Source organism: Staurois parvus, unplaced genomic scaffold, assembly GCF_062004578.1.
Source record: "Staurois parvus isolate SC_StPar_1 unplaced genomic scaffold, SC_StPar_1.0 ptg000073l, whole genome shotgun sequence".
In the NCBI taxonomy this organism is placed as follows: domain Eukaryota; kingdom Metazoa; phylum Chordata; class Amphibia; order Anura; family Ranidae; genus Staurois; species Staurois parvus.
The window spans coordinates 311,611-331,557 of NW_028317869.1; the positions used below are offsets into that span (position 1 = coordinate 311,611).

At 42.8% G+C, this 19,947-nt stretch overlaps 1 protein-coding gene across 1 annotated transcript in view; it reads left to right on the forward strand.

The window, feature by feature from the left end:
* LOC149469341 (uncharacterized) overlaps window positions 1-19,947 on the forward strand; it is a 293,469-nt gene that overhangs the window by 102,010 nt on the left and 171,512 nt on the right. The window contains exon 7 of the mRNA XM_089669371.1: window positions 7,018-7,668. Coding sequence (XP_089525497.1) covers window positions 7,018-7,668 — 651 coding nt within the window. The remainder of the gene's footprint in view (window positions 1-7,017; window positions 7,669-19,947) is intronic.

Sequence of the window (19,947 nt, forward strand, 5' to 3'; positions counted from 1 at the left end):
ATGAGAAGAAGGAGAAGGAGAAGCAGAAGAAGAAGGATGAGAAGAAGGAGAAGGAGAAGGATGAGAAGAAGGAGAAGGATGAGAAGAAGGAGAAGGATGAGAAGAAGGATGAGCAGAAGGAGAAGGATGAGAAGAAGGAGAAGGATGAGAAGAAGGAGAAGGATGAGAAGAAGGATGAGAAGAAGGATGAGAAGAAGGAGAAGGATGAGAAGAAGGACAGTTCTGTGACAGTTTCTGTCTATTTCTGACAGTTCTGGGACATTCACTCCATACAGCGGTTTCAACCGCTGTATGGAGGGAATGTCATAGAACTGTCAGAAATAGACTATTAATGACAGTTCTGGGACTGTCCTTCCATGCAGCGGTTGAAACATTGTATGTATTTGTTTCCATAAATGGATCCATTTATGGAAACAAATACATACAATGTTTCAACCGCTGCATGGAAGGACAGTCCCAGAACTGTCATTAATAGTCTATTTCTGACAGTTCCATGACATTCCCTCCATACAGCGGTTAAAACAGCTGTATGGAGTGAATGTCCCAGAACTGTCATAAATAGTCTATTTCTGACAGATCTGGGACATTCACTCCATACAGCTGTTTTAACCGCTGTATGGAGGGAATGTCATGGAACTGTCAGAAATAGACTATTAATGACAGTTCTGGGACTGTCCTTCCATACAGCGGTTGAAACATTGTATGTATTTGTTTCCATAAATGGATCCATTTATGGAAACAAATACATACAATGTTTCAACCGCTGCATTGAAGGACAGTCCCAGAACTGTCATTAATAGTCTATTTCTGACAGTTCCATGACATTCCCTCCATACAGCGGTTAAAACAGCTGTATGCAGTGAATGTCCCAGAACTGTCATAAATAGTCTATTTCTGACAGATCTGGGACATTCACTCCATACAGCTGTTTTAACCGCTGTATGGAGGGAATGTCATGGAACTGTCAGAAATAGACTATTAATGACAGTTCTGGGACTGTCCTTCCATACAGCGGTTGAAACATTGTATGTATTTGTTTCCATAAATGGATCCATTTATGGAAACATTTACATACAATGTTTCAACCGCTGCATTGAAGGACAGTCCCAGAACTGTCATTAATAGTCTATTTCTGACAGTTCCATGACATTCCCTCCATACAGCGGTTAAAACAGCTGTATGCAGTGAATGTCCCAGAACTGTCATAAATAGTCTATTTCTGACAGATCTGGGACATTCACTCCATACAGCTGTTTTAACCGCTGTATGGAGGGAATGTCATGGAACTGTCAGAAATAGACTATTAATGACAGTTCTGGGACTGTCCTTCCATACAGCGGTTGAAACATTGTATGTATTTGTTTCCATAAATGGATCCATTTATGGAAACATTTACATACAATGTTTCAACCGCTGCATTTAAGGACAGTCCCAGAACTGTCATTAATAGTCTATTTCTGACAGTTCCATGACATTCCCTCCATACAGCGGTTAAAACAGCTGTATGCAGTGAATGTCCCAGAACTGTCATAAATAGTCTATTTCTGACAGATCTGGGACATTCACTCCATACAGCTGTTTTAACCGCTGTATGGAGGGAATGTCATGGAACTGTCAGAAATAGACTATTAATGACAGTTCTGGGACTGTCCTTCCATGCAGCGGTTGAAACATTGTATGTATTTGTTTCCATAAATGGATACATTTATGGAAACAAATACATACAATGTTTCAACCGCTGTATGGAAGGACAGTCCCACAACTGTCATTAATAGTCTATTTCTGACAGTTCCATGACATTCCCTCCATACAGCGGTTAAAACAGCTGTATGCAGTGAATGTCCCAGAACTGTCATAAATAGTCTATTTCTGACAGATCTGGGACATTCACTCCATACAGCTGTTTTAACCGCTGTATGGAGGGAATGTCATGGAACTGTCAGAAATAGACTATTAATGACAGTTCTGGGACTGTCCTTCCATGCAGCGGTTGAAACATTGTATGTATTTGTTTCCATAAATGGATCCATTTATGGAAACAAATACATACAATGTTTCAACCGCTGTATGGAAGGACAGTCCCACAACTGTCATTAATAGTCTATTTCTGACAGTTCCATGACATTCCCTCCATACAGCGGTTAAAACAGCTGTATGCAGTGAATGTCCCAGAACTGTCATAAATAGTCTATTTCTGACAGATCTGGGACATTCACTCCATACAGCTGTTTTAACCGCTGTATGGAGGGAATGTCATGGAACTGTCAGAAATAGACTATTAATGACAGTTCTGGGACTGTCCTTCCATACAGCGGTTGAAACATTGTATGTATTTGTTTCCATAAATGGATCCATTTATGGAAACAAATACATACAATGTTTCAACCGCTGTATGGAAGGACAGTCCCACAACTGTCATTAATAGTCTATTTCTGACAGTTCCATGACATTCCCTCCATACAGCGGTTAAAACAGCTGTATGCAGTGAATGTCCCAGAACTGTCATAAATAGTCTATTTCTGACAGTTCTGGGACATTCACTCCATACAGCGGTTTCCGGCAAAAAGTGTATGTGCAGAGTTCCTCTATTCTGCAGATACACTTAGAGGAGCTCTGCAGATACACTTAGAGGAGCTCTGCACATACACTTTTTTCCGTTTTGGAATTATTCTTATTTTCATCCTACTTCTTCTTCTTCTTCTTCATCCTCATCCTCATCCTCTTCTTCTTCTGAGGATGAGGATGAGGATGAAGAAGAAGAAGAAGAAGAAGAAGAAGAAGTAGGATGAAAATAAGATTAATTCCAAGCCGGCAAAAAGTGTATGTGCAGAGCTCCTCTAAGTGTATCTGCAGAGCTCCTCTAAGTGTATCTGCAGAATAGAGGAACTCTGCACATACACTTTTTGCCGGCTTGGAATTATTCTTCTTTTCATCCTACTTCTTCTTCTTCATCCTCATCCTCAGAAGATGAGGATGAGGAAGAAGAAGAAGAAGAAGAAGAAGAAGAAGAAGAAGAAGAAGAAGAAGAAGAAGTATAATGAAAAGAAGAATAATTCCATGCCGGCAAAAAGTGTATGTGCAGAGTTCCTCTATTTCTGACAGTTCTCTCACAACTTCTTCACATGTACAGTGGTTGAAACATCTGTATCCTAAATGTAAACTAATAGATACAATGTTTCAACCGCTAAACATGTGTTCCTTCTGTCAGAGAACTGTCAGAAATAGCGGAGCTCACTGCAGGGACACTTTTGCCGGCTGATCGGGAAATGTTCGATTCGCGCACCCGAAGTAGGCAAAATTTCGGTTTCGACACGAATCGAATATTTCCTGAAATTCGACTCGAATTCCGGTTCGCCTAGTTCGATTCGCTCATCTCTAGTCCTGACATTTGGGGGATATCTGTACCGTCCTGACATTTGGGGGATATCTGTACTGTCCTGACATTTGGGGGATATCTGTACTGTCCTGACATTTGGGGGATGTCTGTACTGTGCTGACATTTGGGGGATATCTGTACTGTCCTGACATTTGGGGGATATCTGTCCTGTCCTGACATTTGGGGGATATCTGTACTCTCCTGACATTTGGGGGATATCTGTACTGTCCTGACATTTGGGGGATGTCTGTACTGTGCTGACATTTGGGGGATATCTGTACTGTCCTGACATTTGGGGGATATCTGTCCTGTCCTGACATTTGGGGGATATCTGTACTCTCCTGACATTTGGGGGATATCTGTACTGTCCTGACATTTGGGGGATGTCTGTACTGTGCTGACATTTGGGGGATATCTGTACTGTCCTGACATTTGGGGGATATCTGTCCTGTCCTGACATTTGGGGGATATCTGTGCTGTCCTGACATTTGGGAGATATCTGTACCGTCCTGACATTTGGGGGATATCTGTACCGTCCTGACATTTGGGGGATATCTGTACCGTCCTGACATTTGGGGGATATCTGTACCGTCCTGACATTTGGGGGATATCTGTACCGTCCTGACATTTGGGGGATGTCTGTACTGTGCTGACATTTGGGGGATATCTGTACTGTCCTGACATTTGGGGGATATCTGTCCTGTCCTGACATTTGGGGGATATCTGTACTCTCCTGACATTTGGGGGATATCTGTACTGTCCTGACATTTGGGGGATATCTGTACTGTTCTGACATTCTTGGTCCTCAAGAAATTAGATTGGCTGTCAGTACTTCAGGATTGATCAATATTCAATATATACCATAGTTTGTAAACTCTATAACTTTCCTAAAAACTAAATAATACATCCTAATTTGGGTTATTTTCACCAAAGACATGTAGCAGAATACATCTCGGCCTAAATTTATGAAGAACAATTATTTATTTGCAAACTTTTATAACAGAAACAAAGAAATGTGTTTTTTCAAAATGTTTGGTTGTTTTTTGTTAATTTAGCAAAAAAATAAAAACCGCAGCAGTGATTAAATACCACCAGAAGAAAGCTCTAGTTGTGTGAAGAAAATGATAACATTTTAGTTTGGGTACAATGTTGTATGACAGCGCAATTGTCATTCAAAGTGTGAGAGCGCTGAGACCTGAAAATTGGCCTGGGCAGGAAGGGGTGAAAGTGCCCGGTAAAAAAAATTGTCATGGAAGGTTTCTCTCAAAATCCATGCCAGTCTCGATGGGCTTGTTTTTTTTTTTTTTTTTTAATTGCTGGGCAATGCTGACAATTCTTTTGACATTCAGCTGTCGGCAGGAAACCCCACTGACACCAGGAACATCAATGAATGTCTCACTACTAAAATACTGCGTGATGTCATCATATAACTCATGCCGGATATTAGTAACTGGGCCGTATCTTCATTCTCTGATGCGGTAAGACACCTCTCAGTCCTTCGTGTTCGACATTCACTGTAGAACATTCTGTAGGTTCGGATGTTTGACCGCGACCTGAACAGGGGGGTGTTCGGCCATCACTATTTGTGGTCTCAGGATTAGTAGAGTTGTCTTGGCTATTGCTGGTCTTTGTCTTGTTACATTTCGGAAGCTGATTGGTCTCACCGGTCTGTTGTTCCTTGATGGGTACTTTGTATAAATCATCCTCTTTGATTCTCTTTCCTGATTGTTGAGCTCCATTTGTATCTTTGGTGTCATTATCTCTTCCCTCAGTTGAGGGTTTTCTTGGTGTAATTGTTACATTTTAGACTGAATTTCTAGGATAGATCTTTGGGGGTATTTTTAGTGTTTTTAGCTCCTCTCTCAGCTTCTCATTTACATTTTCTCACCTGTCTTTGAAGTTTTTCTTTTAATTGAACAAAGTCTCTCCCTAGTTGAGATTAAGCTTGTAATTTTTGGATCCTTAGATGTACTTTCTGAACGAACCTGCAAATCGAATCCAAGCATTCTGGTTATCAACTCATACTCCCACCAGGCATGGATTGAGCAGGTGAACCCCATAATAATACATGAAAACCTAACTTCTCCTAGGAGACTTATGGCTCTCTGGCAGAACTGGCTGGATACTCCGGTACTCACTCCCCATACTTCATTTGTCATAGGTTTTTATAGGTTTAACTTTTTTAGGCCCCTAAAAATGGACCCGGCCAACTGTACCCTACTAAATGGTGACTACATTGGAGGCCGATACTTGGTGTATGATCCTGTAGACACAGGCCTACTTGAACGGAGTCAGCTATCTATGTATGTACTGGAGAGAGTTACTTGCCATGTACAGGTGAATTGTTCTACGTTGCTTCTTATTTCTCTTTTCATTTGTTTATAGAAGGTAAAAGTGACACCAGAGACAAAGCAAGTTATTGTTCTGTATGATCTGTAACATTGCCACAACTGCTTATACATTAGAATGTATGACTCCATTGTCTGGGCTGAATGTTGGATATACTGTGTGCACTTAAAAACTTAAATAATACAATTTAGTTTAATTTAAAAAAATATTATATATATATATATACAGTATATATACAAATAATGATGTACATATGCTTTCTATATAAATAACACATGTGTCAAACACCTGTATCCAGATCCTGCCCTCTAAGTTATTCCATGTAGCCCTTGCACCTCTCCTGCAGGTACCCCCTTGTCTCCTCCCCCACCTTGTCTCAGCAGTCGGCAGCAGAGAGGAGAAAAGAACTCCTCTGCCAAATCTTGCACCTCTCAGTGCAGCTGCAGCATCCCCTCATCTCCGCCTCCCTTGGTCTCAGCATTCAGCAGACTCTGGTAATTGACTCCACTCCTCCTCTGGTCCTCCTCCAGACCCTGCACTTTCTTCTTTCCAGCTCTGCCCCCAAAGGAGGTGCACGGTGATGTTAGGGTGGGTGTGGGGTTCTTGGCATCTGATGTAATGGGGGGGTGAGGTGCTCTGGACATCTAGTCTTACAGTTACAACTGGCCCTTTGAGGACAACCATAATGCTGACACAGCCTGCGATGATATATAAGATATATTTATTAATGATCATTAAAAATAAAAACCAACTTTAGCCCTTTATATAGAATTCTGATTTTTATTTTTTTTTGTACAGGTGGATTGATGAATCACGTTTTTGGTCATGCTGGTCTTCGTGAATACAACTCAGTCACATGGAAAAACCAAAAATCTGGGTGTCTTAATTGACTGAATGTTTTTATTGCAGTTCATTGGAGGAGTCACACAGGACACAAGTCATATCCGTGTTCTACATGTCATAAGTGCTTTGTGTCCTCTTCAACACTGATCCAACCTCAGAGGACAACATGAGAAAAGTCATTTCAGTGTTCTGGATGTGACAATTGCTTTACAGTAAAGTCCAACCCATGTATACATAAGAGGAGTCATTTCAAGCGATTTATTGTTTGGAACGTGACAAAGATTTTACAATGGAGGCAAAACATATCACACACCAGAAGGTTCCCACTGGAGGGAAGCCATGTCAGTGTTCTGAATGTGACAAAGCTTTTACACAGAAGTCGTATCTTATATCACACCAGATGATCCACACTGGAGAGAAGTCATATCAGTGTTCTGAATGTGACAAAGCTTTTACATGGAAATCACATCTTATCATACACCAGAGGATTCACACTGGAGAGAAGCCATATCAGTGTTCTGAATGTGACAAAGCTTTTACAAGGAAGTCAAATCTTATCACACACCAGAAGGTTCACACTGGAGAAAAGTCATATCAGTGTTCTGAATGTGACAAAGCTTTTACACATAAGTCAGATCTTATCAGACACCAGAGGATGCACACTGGAGAGAAGCCATATCAGTGTTCTGAATGTGACAAAGCTTTTACACAGAAGTCAAATCTTATCATACACCAGAGGATTCACACTGGAGAGAAGTCATATCAGTGTTCTGAATGTGACAAAGCTTTTACACACAAGTCACATCTTATCATACACCAGAAGATGCACACTGGAGAGAAGTCATATCAGTGTTCTGAATGTGACAAAGCTTTTACATGGAAATCACATCTTATCATACACCAGAGGATTCACACTGGAGAGAAGCCATATCAGTGTTCTGAATGTGACAAAGCTTTTACAAGGAAGTCAAATCTTATCACACACCAGAGGGTTCACACTGGAGAAAAGTCATATCAGTGTTCTGAATGTGACAAAGCTTTTACACATAAGTCAGATCTTATCAGACACCAGAGGATGCACACTGGAGAGAAGCCATATCAGTGTTCTGAATGTGACAAAGCTTTTTTAACCAAGAAAGAGCTTATCATACACCAGAGGGTTCACACTGGAGAGAAGTCATATCAATGTTCTGAATGTGACAAAGCTTTTACATGGAAATCACATCTTATCATACACCAGAGGATTCACACTGGAGAGAAGTCATATCAGTGTTCTGAATGTGACAAAGCTTTTACACACAAGTCACATCTTATCATACACCAGAGGATTCACACTGGAGAGAAGCCATATCAGTGTTCTGAATGTGACAAAGCTTTTGCACATAAGTCAAGTCTTAACATACACCAGAGGATTCACACTGGAGAGAAGTCATATCAGTGTTCTGAATGTGACAAAGCTTTTGCACATAAGTCATATCTTATACACCAGAGGATCCACACTGGAGAGAAACCACATCAATGTTCTGAATGTGATAAAACTTTTACACAGAAGTCAGTTCTCATAGCACACCAGAGGGTCCACACTGGAGAGATGCCATATCAGTGTTCTGAATGTGATAAAACTTTTAAACGGAGAGGAAACCTTGTCATACATGAGAGGGTTCATACTGGAGAGAAGCCATATCAATGTTCAGAATGTGACAAAGCTTTTACAGGTAATTCCAGGCTAATCTATCACCAGAGGATTCACAAGCTTGAGCTGCATAGAGGAAACTCCAGAAGAAGGGGCAATATTAAAGAAGTCACAGCTGTCCCATTAGGCTCACAGGCCCAATGTCTTCCCACAAACTAGGGAAGACATGATGCTACTTAAAAAAAAAAAACTTTGAACAAACAGGACTCCAATGATGGGATTCATTGGGTTTAGTTCTTATGTCCTTCAGAAACACACCTAGAAGGCCTGTGAATATTTTACCTTTGGACATTTCTTCAGATAAGCAGCAATGACTGAACTGTTTTCCTCATCATTCTCATCTTCATCCTTTTTTATGGAGCATTGACTGAACATGTAATTCATTTTCATCATTCACTAACTGAGCTATGTTCCCATGTGTTTTCTTCATTGCCAGAATCTGACCAACCAATACATGACCAACATTGCCTCAGTACCAGAGTCTAGGATGGGTCCAATGGCTTCTTGCCAAGCCTCTGAATACTCATTAGGAGAGTCCATTCCAGGTTCTTTTGAGAATTGATACATCATAAGCTAGGCTTGAGGGCTCCAGCTAAGCCCACCTTGTCCACACCTCCCATTACATGTACCACCTCCTCTCCCATGATCAATGCCTCCTTTCCATGTTCCATCTCCTCTCATGGATGACAGCTTTGCAGGCAGGTCTGTAGCTGAGATACCAGCCAGATAGACGTCTCTGTTTGGTTAGAGAGTAACTTCTTAAGCTGGTGTAGGCCTTCCAACAAGGAGTTAATGCTGTTTTAGGGGATGTATTCAACAGTATCACCTAATCCCAGCTGACCACTTATGTTTCATCTGGTTTTCTCAAAAGGGATTCTATCAGGTGAAGATTGGATGTCCTTGTTATCTTTTTTTTTTTGTCCAGCTATTGCTCATCTCCATAAACTATTCACACGGTACAACTGCAAGAGATCTGAACTTACAAAGTGCTAAGTGTGCGGTCATATTCCTACCACTTCTTCTGGGAGACTGAAATTCCTTTTATTGGGGTTCACCTTAATGACTCTGAATGAACGGATCCCTTTTTGGGGCAAAGTGTGCAAAGAGCACTAATTATTCCTGGAAATGCTAAGACATTGTCACTAAAGTGTAACAATGGGCAAAATCAATATTTATATAAATGGTGGAATCTGTCATTAGCATAAACATTTTATGTTTTTCCAAGTCTCCCCTCGTAACATTTTTATTACCTGTTGACCCTCCCAGTAGATCTGTTTTTTTCTGCTTCATGTAGAAGGCCAAGCTATTTGGCAAAAATTAAAGTGGGGGGGGTTGGGAAACACCATATAAGACTGCTGGGGGTGCTTACAACTGTCAACTTCCATTCATATGGTGGGTTGAACCTTATAGAAATCCTGTTGCTGTAACTGCTGTAGAAGCATTAGCTGAAGTTGGACTTTACTTGTTGTGTGTCTTACTTATAATCTGTCTAAGACTTCCCTGTACAGGGTGACAACGCTGCTGTGTAATGTTCCTGCAGAATGATCAGGGTTGTCACCCTGTTACAGAAGGTGGGGAAATAACAGATCTACAGACAGGACCAACAGCTGATACAACTATGTTGCAGAGGGAACTCTGGGAATGCTAATGACAGATTGCATTACACATTCAGTCAGCAGACTTCCTGCTGTTGGTCTTCTGTTTGAATTGTGTTCTGATATTTACTGTCCTGCTGTAAAAGGTGTAAATGATTGCCCGCATGTTTCCTGTATAGCAGGGACTACAAACTCATATCAGGAATATTAGCATGGGTACTTACCCAAGGGGGTCACCTTTTTGGATTTGGAAGAAACATTTCACATGGTTTCTTTCCATTAATGGCACCGACAAGGGGAGTCTCACTTACTTCACTAACAATAGGAGAGCCAATCACAGGCCAGTAACATTTCATGGTTTCTCACTGTAATTGCAAAATGTTTAATCCCCATTGGTCCAATGGATTCCTAGTCCTTCCAGATAACAGTTGCTTCTTGTGTGGAAGGAGCACCCTAAAGTGGCTTCCCTTCAATTCCACCCATAGATGTACTTGAGGTTATGTTGCCCCTCCCCCCATATCTGTAAGGGAAAGCCTCAATTTCTCCCAATACTCCCCTGGCCTTCCAGTGAGAAGAAACATTTTCTCTGGATTGGAGATGCTTTATGCAGTGAGCCCTTCATAGATGGGATGGGGAATCTAAGATAAGTAAGATGAACCGGAGTACTGGAGTCATGGATCAGATAACCAATGACACCATTGATGTTATAGCAGAGCTGACAGCAGAAGTGGCTCCACCACCTAAGGTGGTGTCACAGAACTGCTTAACAGCTGACTATCTCTTGGCAGACCAAGGTGGAGTCTACAAATAGTGTCAGATAGAGAGTGTTGTACGTTTATATTAGATCATGAGGATCTCAGAAGGGGATATCTACACAAGGTAAAGGAGTTCCAACAGGAACCTGGGTGGGAGGAGGTGGGATCCAATGTTTTGGGTGGGTTTAGTTGGAACCTGGTTGAGTAATATGGTGGGTTTGCTTCTTAAGCCATTAGTTGCTACCATAGTTTTGATTTTGAAATGTTATATATTGCTGTATTTTCTTTCACTGCCAGAGTTTATTTTGCTTTTGTTTTTAGTTAAATTAAGATTTTAGGCAATATGATTAGTTAAACCCCAAACATTTCTTTTATTATCTGAAAGCAGAGACTCTGGAGAATATAATGGTGGTAGTTGCCATTTTTCATGTCACATAATATTAGTACAGCTGTTTATCAAATACATATTTTCTGTAAAAAAAAGATAATGTTAGTGCACAAAGAACACAATATATGACCCAATTTGGTGAAATATAAAATATGGGGTTGGCATCAAGTATATAGATACCAAACATGTCAAACTTTATAAACTGTGCGTACTTGTGAAATGGTGACAAACTTCAGTTTGATGTTTTAAGAGCCTTTATAGATTATCAGTAGAGATGAGCGAATTTTTCAAAAATTCGATTCGGCTGATTCGCCGAATTTGCGGGAAAATTTTGATTTGATCCGAATTTATTCGCTGCGAATTTAACTTATAAAAAGGGTGTTTCTAGGCTTCAGAGAGCCTTTATATTAGTGCAGAACACTGTACCTTTAATTTAAATGCCCTTGGAGTCTGCTGGGGAAGAGAAATAATACTGTCAGTCAGTATGACATGCAGATGAGTGCCGTCCATCTTAGAATCACCGCACACTTCACTCATTTGGCCAGTCACGGGGCCAAAACCAGAGTGTGAAGAAGAAGAAGATGAGGAAAAAGAAGAAGAAGAAGAGGATGAGGAAGAAGATGAAGAAGAACATGAGGATGAGGAAGAAGAAGAAGATGAGGAAGAAGATGAGGATGAGGAAGAAGAAGATGAGGAAGAAGAAGAATTCCAGTACAGCAAAAAGTGTCCCTGCAGAGAGCTCCGCTATTTCTGACAGTTCTCTGACAGTTCCTTCACATTTACAGCGGTTGAAACATTGTATCTATTTGTTTCCAAATAAAAACATCTGTATCCTAAATGGAAAAAAATAGATACAATGTTTCAACCGCTGTAAATGTGAATGAACTGTCAGAGAACTGTCAGAAATAGCGGAGCTCTCTGCAGGGACACTTTGCCGGCTTTAGAAGGGAAGAAAATCGGCCGATCGGAAAAAATTCGATTCGTGCATCCGAAGTTAGCTAATTTTCGGATTCGGTGCGAATCGAATTTTTCCTAAAATTCGGATCGAATTCCACTTCGTCCGGTTCGATTCGCTCATCTCTAATTATCAGTTCAGATAGTTATCCGTGAACGATGTCCTCAGAATGATTGTTCTCACTCTCGCTTGTGCAATGATATGTAAAATGTGTCGTGTGATTTGTTTTGTGGGTTTTTATTTTTATAGTGTTACTTAAATTTTTTTCATCTCTTTCTTCACCTAACATGGCTTCTATCAGATAGGGGGTTGATAGCCCCCCTGTGGTACATATTTCTGGTCACAGGTCCTCTTTAAAGAGACATCAGAACATTATTAGACCCCCAATGTCACCTCTGTACCCCAAGAAAGATGGTCAAGCACAGATCATGCCTAATCAGCTCCTTCCCAAACCATAGTGACTGGAGAATGACAGCGCTGAACCCAGAAATGATATAATCTTCCACCTCCCACATCCATTCACTGAAGGGGAGATCAGAGATCAGATGTTTGCTGATCTCCTTCTGCTCTCACCGCTGACACCCACCATGTCTGTCTTGGGCTTGCAGGAGGGACAGTTGAGCCCGGTATACATGGTGGGGGGAGGACCTTCAGTGCGGCTGAATCACTTCCACCAGAAAGCTGACAGTTGGCCTTACAAATGTAGACAACCCCCGGGTGCTGTAGCTATAAGGCCGTGCTGCTGCTGATGGAAACCTTACATTGGCCGGAGTGAAAGGGTTCCACTAATGTACATCTGCCAAATCTGTATCTGAGGAGACCATAGAAGCAGCATTAGAAAGAAATGTGAGCATGGCTTCAGTCAGGTGATGGTCCTGGTGGTCCTGGTCTTGTTCTCCTTCAGGTCCTCTCACCTTGTAGATGGTGACATGGACTTGTGTGGGAATGAGTAGGAGGGGCTCGGGGTTCTCTTGTACCCAATCAGCTTGTTGTGGATAAAAGTTGAAAGTGTCTTCTGGGAATTTACAGGGATTTGGTTGTTTAGAGGGTCACATAAGTGGGTGGGGCTGGTATTAATGAGGGGTGTGTCATATGTTAATCAGTTTCTTAGCATAGATGATATAAATGGTATAAATAGATCCTTGAAATGTAAACAATTTATCTCTTTCCTTCTGTTGTTAAAGTGTCACATATATATGATTAATAAAGTTGAATTATAATTTCATCACACAATACCGTGGTCTGGGTTCTTCTACAACACATCCCCCCAAACATGTCCTCTTCCAGTTATAGGGGTCTGGTGGAATGGGACACCAGCTGATGGTATCTCTTAGGCCCCTTGTACATGGGGGGTCCAGCCCCTGTGGGTGCAATGCTGGCATTATAATACACCTGGTAGGCACAGGTACAGCGTCCAGCCCCGCTGCCTGCAGCCTGTCAAAGTCTACACTACAGCTGGACGGGGCTCAATGCTGCACCACGTTTACCTCGTGTTTAGGGAGCTCCGTGTTCAGGGAGAAATGACCGCCATCCTGATCAAAGCATAAAGAAGATGTAGGCAGGTGCAGTCTGCTTCTTCTACTGTAGGGGGCACCCAACCAGGGGGACATCCCAGCCTGGAGAGGAAGTCGGGGGACACTTGGTTTCTCTGTGGTTTCCCGGTTCCTGGAGACTGTGTGGAATGAAGGGGTCCATGGAGTCCTGGAGACATTTTTAATTTTTTTGTTTACATGTTTTAAAAACCATTTATACCTTAAAATTACTTAAAACCCCCAAATATTATATATATTTCTTCACAACAGCAGACACACTAGAGGATAAATTGTTAGTAGTTCTGATGTTTTATGATTTTTATTATTTTACACAATATTAGTGCAATGATTTATGAAAGGTACAATTTCAGTTACAAATACAGTAAAGTTAATTTCTGGGACATAAATGTCATTTATTATCTAAGGTTTCAGTAAAATATAAAAGATACATTTCCCCGCCCTGAATATAATGGGATCCCACATAACAGTCGCTGTTCATATTCAGAATTCCTTTCTTACAATGGGATCTTGTGTCCGGATAAAATCTTTTATAGATCCCTTGTGACATTGTGTTCTCATTGTAAAATCCTAGATTTGTAAATCTGTCGCTGATATTTATAATGGTTTTGTCCAGAAAAAGAATGGAGTGATGTGGAGAGATGGAAACATATGTATAGATGAAAGATTGGTCTGTTGACTCCCCAGAGCTCCTTTCCATGAGAGATATTTGTTCCCCCCCAGAGCTGAACAATGGTACGTTCCTGAATGGCCAGGCTGCTGGTTTGTTGAATCCAGAGTCTACATACAAGATGCCTCCACAGTGTACATTGATGGGGCTGGGAAGGCTGGTACATGTTGTTCATTTGCTCCGGGTGCAGGAGATAGGACAGAATCCCATTGTTGCCGGGTGTCCTCGCTTTCCTCAATTCTGTACTCACTTCATTTACAAAAGCAAACTATGTGAGTGGAGAAGGTGATTGTATCCGGCTGGAGCTCAGACCTGACAGGGACTCGGGATTTTGGGCCTCTTACGTCTAAGACAAATATAGTCTGAGTTGGAGAGAAGATAAAATATCATTTCTTCTCAGAGACATTCTGAGGGGTTTTCCACAATTTGTAATTGCTGACAATTCTTTTGTGGACATTCAGCTGTCAGTGGGGAAACCTGCCGACAGATGAGGAGTCATCGGTTAGGGGTGTGACCGCCTGATTTCCAGCCAATCATTAACAACCAGATATATTTCACACAGATTTCAGATCAGTCCATCAATTGTCAGCAGATGAGAATTCTAGAGAATTCAGAGAAAGCTCCACCCTCATTCCTTCTCCACCAATCATGGATCTCACTCCAGTTAGCCAGTCACCATGGGCATGATTTCCTTGACATCCATCATTGGTGTCAGTGAGATAAAATAAGCCCCATTGTTGGTGTCAGTGAGATAAAATAAGCCCCATTGTTGGTGTCAGTGAGATAAAATAAGCCTTATTGTTGGTGTCAGTGAGATAAAATAAGCCCCATCCCTGGTGTCAGTGAGATAAAAACATTGTTGGTGTCAGTGAGATAAATAAGCCCCATTGGTGTCAGTGAGATAAAATAAGCCCCATTGTTGGTGTCAGTGAGATAAAATAAGCCCCATTGTTGGTGTCAGTGAGAATAAAGTGTACCCCCAGCCCAGCATTGGTGGTCAGTGGTGGTACTTACCGGATCCCACCCTCCCTCTGCCTCTCTGCTGATGTCACAATTATACTTTCACTGCAGGAAAGGAGATGATGGCTCCCAGCAGTCGGGTATAATTGCAGTGCCTGGTGATGGAACCCAGAGAGTGTTCCGGAGTCATCACCTCACTGCCACTCTGAAGAGTCCTGGAACCTGCCAGACATAGACATGAACATTCAAGAACATTTGGAAACAACAAGGTTCAAACTATGAGACATTTCTTGGAGCTGCAATTCCTCTGAGCTCCACCAGGTGGTGAGTGCCCTTCTACCGAGACAGGAAGCGATGTCAGGTACAGATGGGAAGTGATGTCAGATACAGACAGGAAGTGATGTCAGGCAAAAACAGGAAGTGATGTTAGGTACAGACAGGATGCTCTGGGTGAGAGGTTAGTTGGAAGGAAGTGGATAGGAGACATTGCTGTGTCTCCCAGCAGACAGAAGGGCCCTGATTCACTATTGGGCGTGGGCGCATATTTATGGGCTTAAGCCCAATTTTCATGGGCGTCCGTCATTTTTTACCCTGCAACCTAATTCACTATTGAGCAGAGCCCATAAGCAGATGCCCAATCTAATTCACAAAGAGACACACGCCCGAAATCAGACTCACAAAACAGACTTGCTAAGAAGCAAGTCTAAAACCATGAAAAATCACTGCAGAGACATGTTCACTTAGAAATTTGCTTTGCCAAATATCAGGACTTCACTTTAAACAATATCTGCTATTTCCAAAAAAATTAAAAATGTGTTAAAAATCGTTTTTTTCAAGGAAATCGACACAGTAAAAATCTAGAAGCCCGTGCAGTGTCTTTGGCAGATACAACTGAGCATGTGCAGAACACATTTTAGACTTCTGCCATGGGCGTTTGCTTTTTAGCCACTGACTAATAGTGAATCTGATTGTGGATTCCTCTGACAGCCGGCACTCGCTGGCGTCTATTGTGTTTAATAAACAGCACTCGGCATATCTTCATGTAATCTAACTAGATTTCCTTAGTTCTAGTGATTCTATTTTTGTTTCTTATCCTTTATAATTATTTCTGTAATGATTTTACTTATTTCAAAGGTCTAGATAATATTTATTTTGACAGCTGAATGTAAAAATAAAGGTCCACAATAAAAAAAAAAAAAAAAAAAAACAGCGTGGGTCCCCCCTCTCATCCATACCAAGCCCTTCAGGTCTGGTATGGATATTAAGGGGGAACTCCACGCTGAAATTTAAAAAAAAAAACAGCGTGGGTCCCCCTCAATATCCATACCAGACCCTTATCCGAGCATGCAGCCCGGCAGGTCAGGAAAGGGGGGGGACGAGCGAGCGCCCCCCCCCCCTCCTGAACCATACCAGGCCACATGCCCTCAACATGGGGGGGTGCTTTGAGGCAGGGGGGGCTCCCCCCCCCAAAGCACCTTGTCCCCATGTTGATGAGGACAAGGGCCTCTTCCCCACAACCCTGGCCGGTGGTTGTGGGGGTCTGCGGGCGGGGGGCTTATCAGAATCTGGAAGCCCCCTTTAACAAGGGGGCCCCCAGATCCCGGCCCCCCCCCCCTACGTGAACGAGTCTGCGGTAGATGCTCCCGCAGACTCCTTCACAAAAAAAAAAAGTGTGGTGTAAAAAAAACACAGTACAGGGTCTTTGACAAGTCCTTTATTAAAACAATGTCCCCCGAAGTAGATCCAACGTCAATCACGGCGGCGGCGGCAGGGACCCGAAAAAAGAAAAAAAAAAAAAGGTTCCGCTCCCGTCGGAGGCTTCCAGCCATGTGAAGAAGAGGCTAGCTGACAGTTCTTATATAGGTATGGGGCGGGGCCAGCCGGGCACATCATCCCCGCCCCTTACCTATTTGAGAAATGTCACCCTGTCTCTCCGCTGAGGCTAACTAGCTGAATGCAGGAGACAGTCTGACATTTCTTATATAGCTATGGGGCGGGGCCAGCCGGGGACATCATCCGAGTGACCCGCCCCATGTCACATGCTTGCTGTTCCCGGCTGGCCCCGCCCCATAGCTATATAAGAAATGTCAGACTGTCTCCTGCATTCAGCTAGTTAGCCTCAGCGGAGAGACAGGGTGACATTTCTCAAATAGGTAAGGGGCGGGGATGATGTGCCCGGCTGGCCCCGCCCCATACCTATATAAGAACTGTCAGCTAGCCTCTTCTTCACAAGGCTGGGAGCCTCCGACGGGAGCGGAACCTTTTTTTTTTTTCTTTTTTCGGGTCCCTGCCGCCGCCGCCGCCGTGATTGACGTTGGATCTACTTCGGGGGACATTGTTTTAATAAAGGACTTGTCAAAGACCCTGTACTGTGTTTTTTTTACACCACACTTAGTTTTTTTGTGAAGGAGTCTGCGGGACCATGTACCGCAGACTCGTTCACGTAGGGGGGGGGCGGGATCTGGGGGCCCCCTTGTTAAAGGGGGCTTCCAGATTCTGATAAGCCCCCCGCCCGCAGACCCCCACAACCACCGGCCAGGGTTGTGGGGAAGAGGCCCTTGTCCTCATCAACATGGGGACAAGGTGCTTTGGGGGGGGGAGCCCCCCCTGCCTCAAAGCACCCCCCCATGTTGAGGGCATGTGGCCTGGTATGGTTCAGGAGGGGGGGGGGCGCTCGCTCGTCCCCCCCCCTTTCCTGACCTGCCGGGCTGCATGCTCGGATAAGGGTCTGGTATGGATATTGAGGGGGACCCACGCTGTTTTTTTTTTAAATTTCAGCGTGGAGTTCCCCCTTAATACCCATACCAGACCTGAAGGGCTTGGTATGGATGAGAGGGGGGACCCACGCTGTTTTTTTTATTATTTATTTAATTCACGGAAATAATTTAAAATTCAGCTGTCAGTGGGAAACCCCGATGACAGCTGAAACATTCCTTCTGTCCCTGCAGAGAGCTCCGCTATTATATTTGACATTAAAAAGTATAGAGACTGCAACATTGTATCCATTTGTATCCATTCCGGATATAGATGTTTTTATTCGGATACAAATAGATACAATGTTGCAACCTTTATACTTTTTAATGTCAAATATAATAGCGCAGCTCTCTGCAGGGACAGAAGTAATTACTTCGCTATTATATTTGCAGGCCGTAGATGGGGCGAAAATCGAACAATTTTTTTGCCATTGGTGGTAACGTCGGCCCATTGAACAACCGATTTTTTTTTTTTAAAACGGTCAGTTTTCGCCCCATCTAAGGCCTGCATTTTTCTTTTTCTTATTCTTTTTTTTTATTCTTTTTCTTGCAGGTCATGGCTCATGTGCAGATTATTTATCTGTTAAAAGATCAGCCAATTTGCCGATCATTGCAGCTAAAATCGGCCGATCTGCAAAATCGGCCAATTTTTATCCAAATTTACCAATTAAAAAAAGTTGCAAAATCCCCAAAAATGGCTGACCAATTAACCCACTAACGGGCTGAAAATCAGCCGATTTTTTTTGCGGACGATTTTAGACCCATGTAAAGCAGGCCATAGATGGGTCTAAAATCGGCCGATTTTTCTGCCGAAAAGAAAATCGAACGATTTTCGGGCCGTTAGTGGGTTAATTGGTCAGCTGTTTTTCGGGATTTTGGCACATTTTTTTTATCAGTAAATTTGGAACAAAAAATTCAACTTTACTGGTAAACAAAATATGCTAAAATCCCAAAAAATGGCTGACCAATTATCCCAATAACGGAAGAGGCCCTTGTCCCCATTAACATGGGGACAAGATGCTTTGGGGGGGAGCCCCCCTTCCCCAAAGCACCCCCCATGTTGAGGGCAGGTGGCCTGGTATAGTTCAGGAGGGGGGGCGCTCGCTCGCCCCCCCCCCTTTCCTGACCTGCCGGGCTGCATGCTCGGATAAGGGTCTGGTATGGATTTTGGGGGGATCCCCAAGCTGTTTTTTTTTATTTCAGCGTGGAGTTCCCCCTTAATATCCATACCAGATCCGAAGGGCTTGGTATGGATGGGAGGGGGGACCCCACGCTTTTTTTTTTTTTTTTGTACATTCAGCTGTCAGTGGGGAACCCCGCTGACAGTTGAAACATTAACACATGGCTGTCGCTCCTACAATCCCGCATGAGTTATGTTATCAACTCATGCAGCATTTTAGTAGCAAAAACCAATGCAGCGCTCATGTTTCAGCTGTCGGCGGAGTTCCCCACTGACAGTTGATGTAAAAGTATTGCAGGGAATTATAAACAATTTGTAAAAAACCCGGCGTGGGGTCCCCCCTCCCATCCATACTAAGCCCTTCGGGTCTCGTATGGATGTTAAGGGGTAACTCCACGCTGAAATTAAATAAAAAACAGCATGGGGTACCCCCCAAAATCCATAACAGATACTTATCTGAGCATGCAGCCCAGCAGGTCAGGAAAGGGGGGGGGGACAAGCGAGCGCCTCCCCCCCTCCTGAACCATACCAGGCCACATGCCCATACCAAATTATTCAAACATTTGTAAACAGACCAATTAACTGAAATGGTTTGGCATTTGTACCCCAAATATGACGTTCCCTGAGGCATTGGTAAACCGAGGTACGCCTGTATTAGTATTGCAATCCTTTGTATTGGGATACATAGAACCATCATACATGTGAATTGGCAACATAGCACAACATTTGTGTCACATTGGAGATATCTGGTAGTTACACTGAACTTGCCCAGGGACCTAAGATTGATTCACAGCACAGAAATACAGGCTGGATTAGCAATGTAGCTCCGTGGATTAGTGGTTAGCACTACTGCCTCACAACTCTAGAGTTGTCGGTTTGA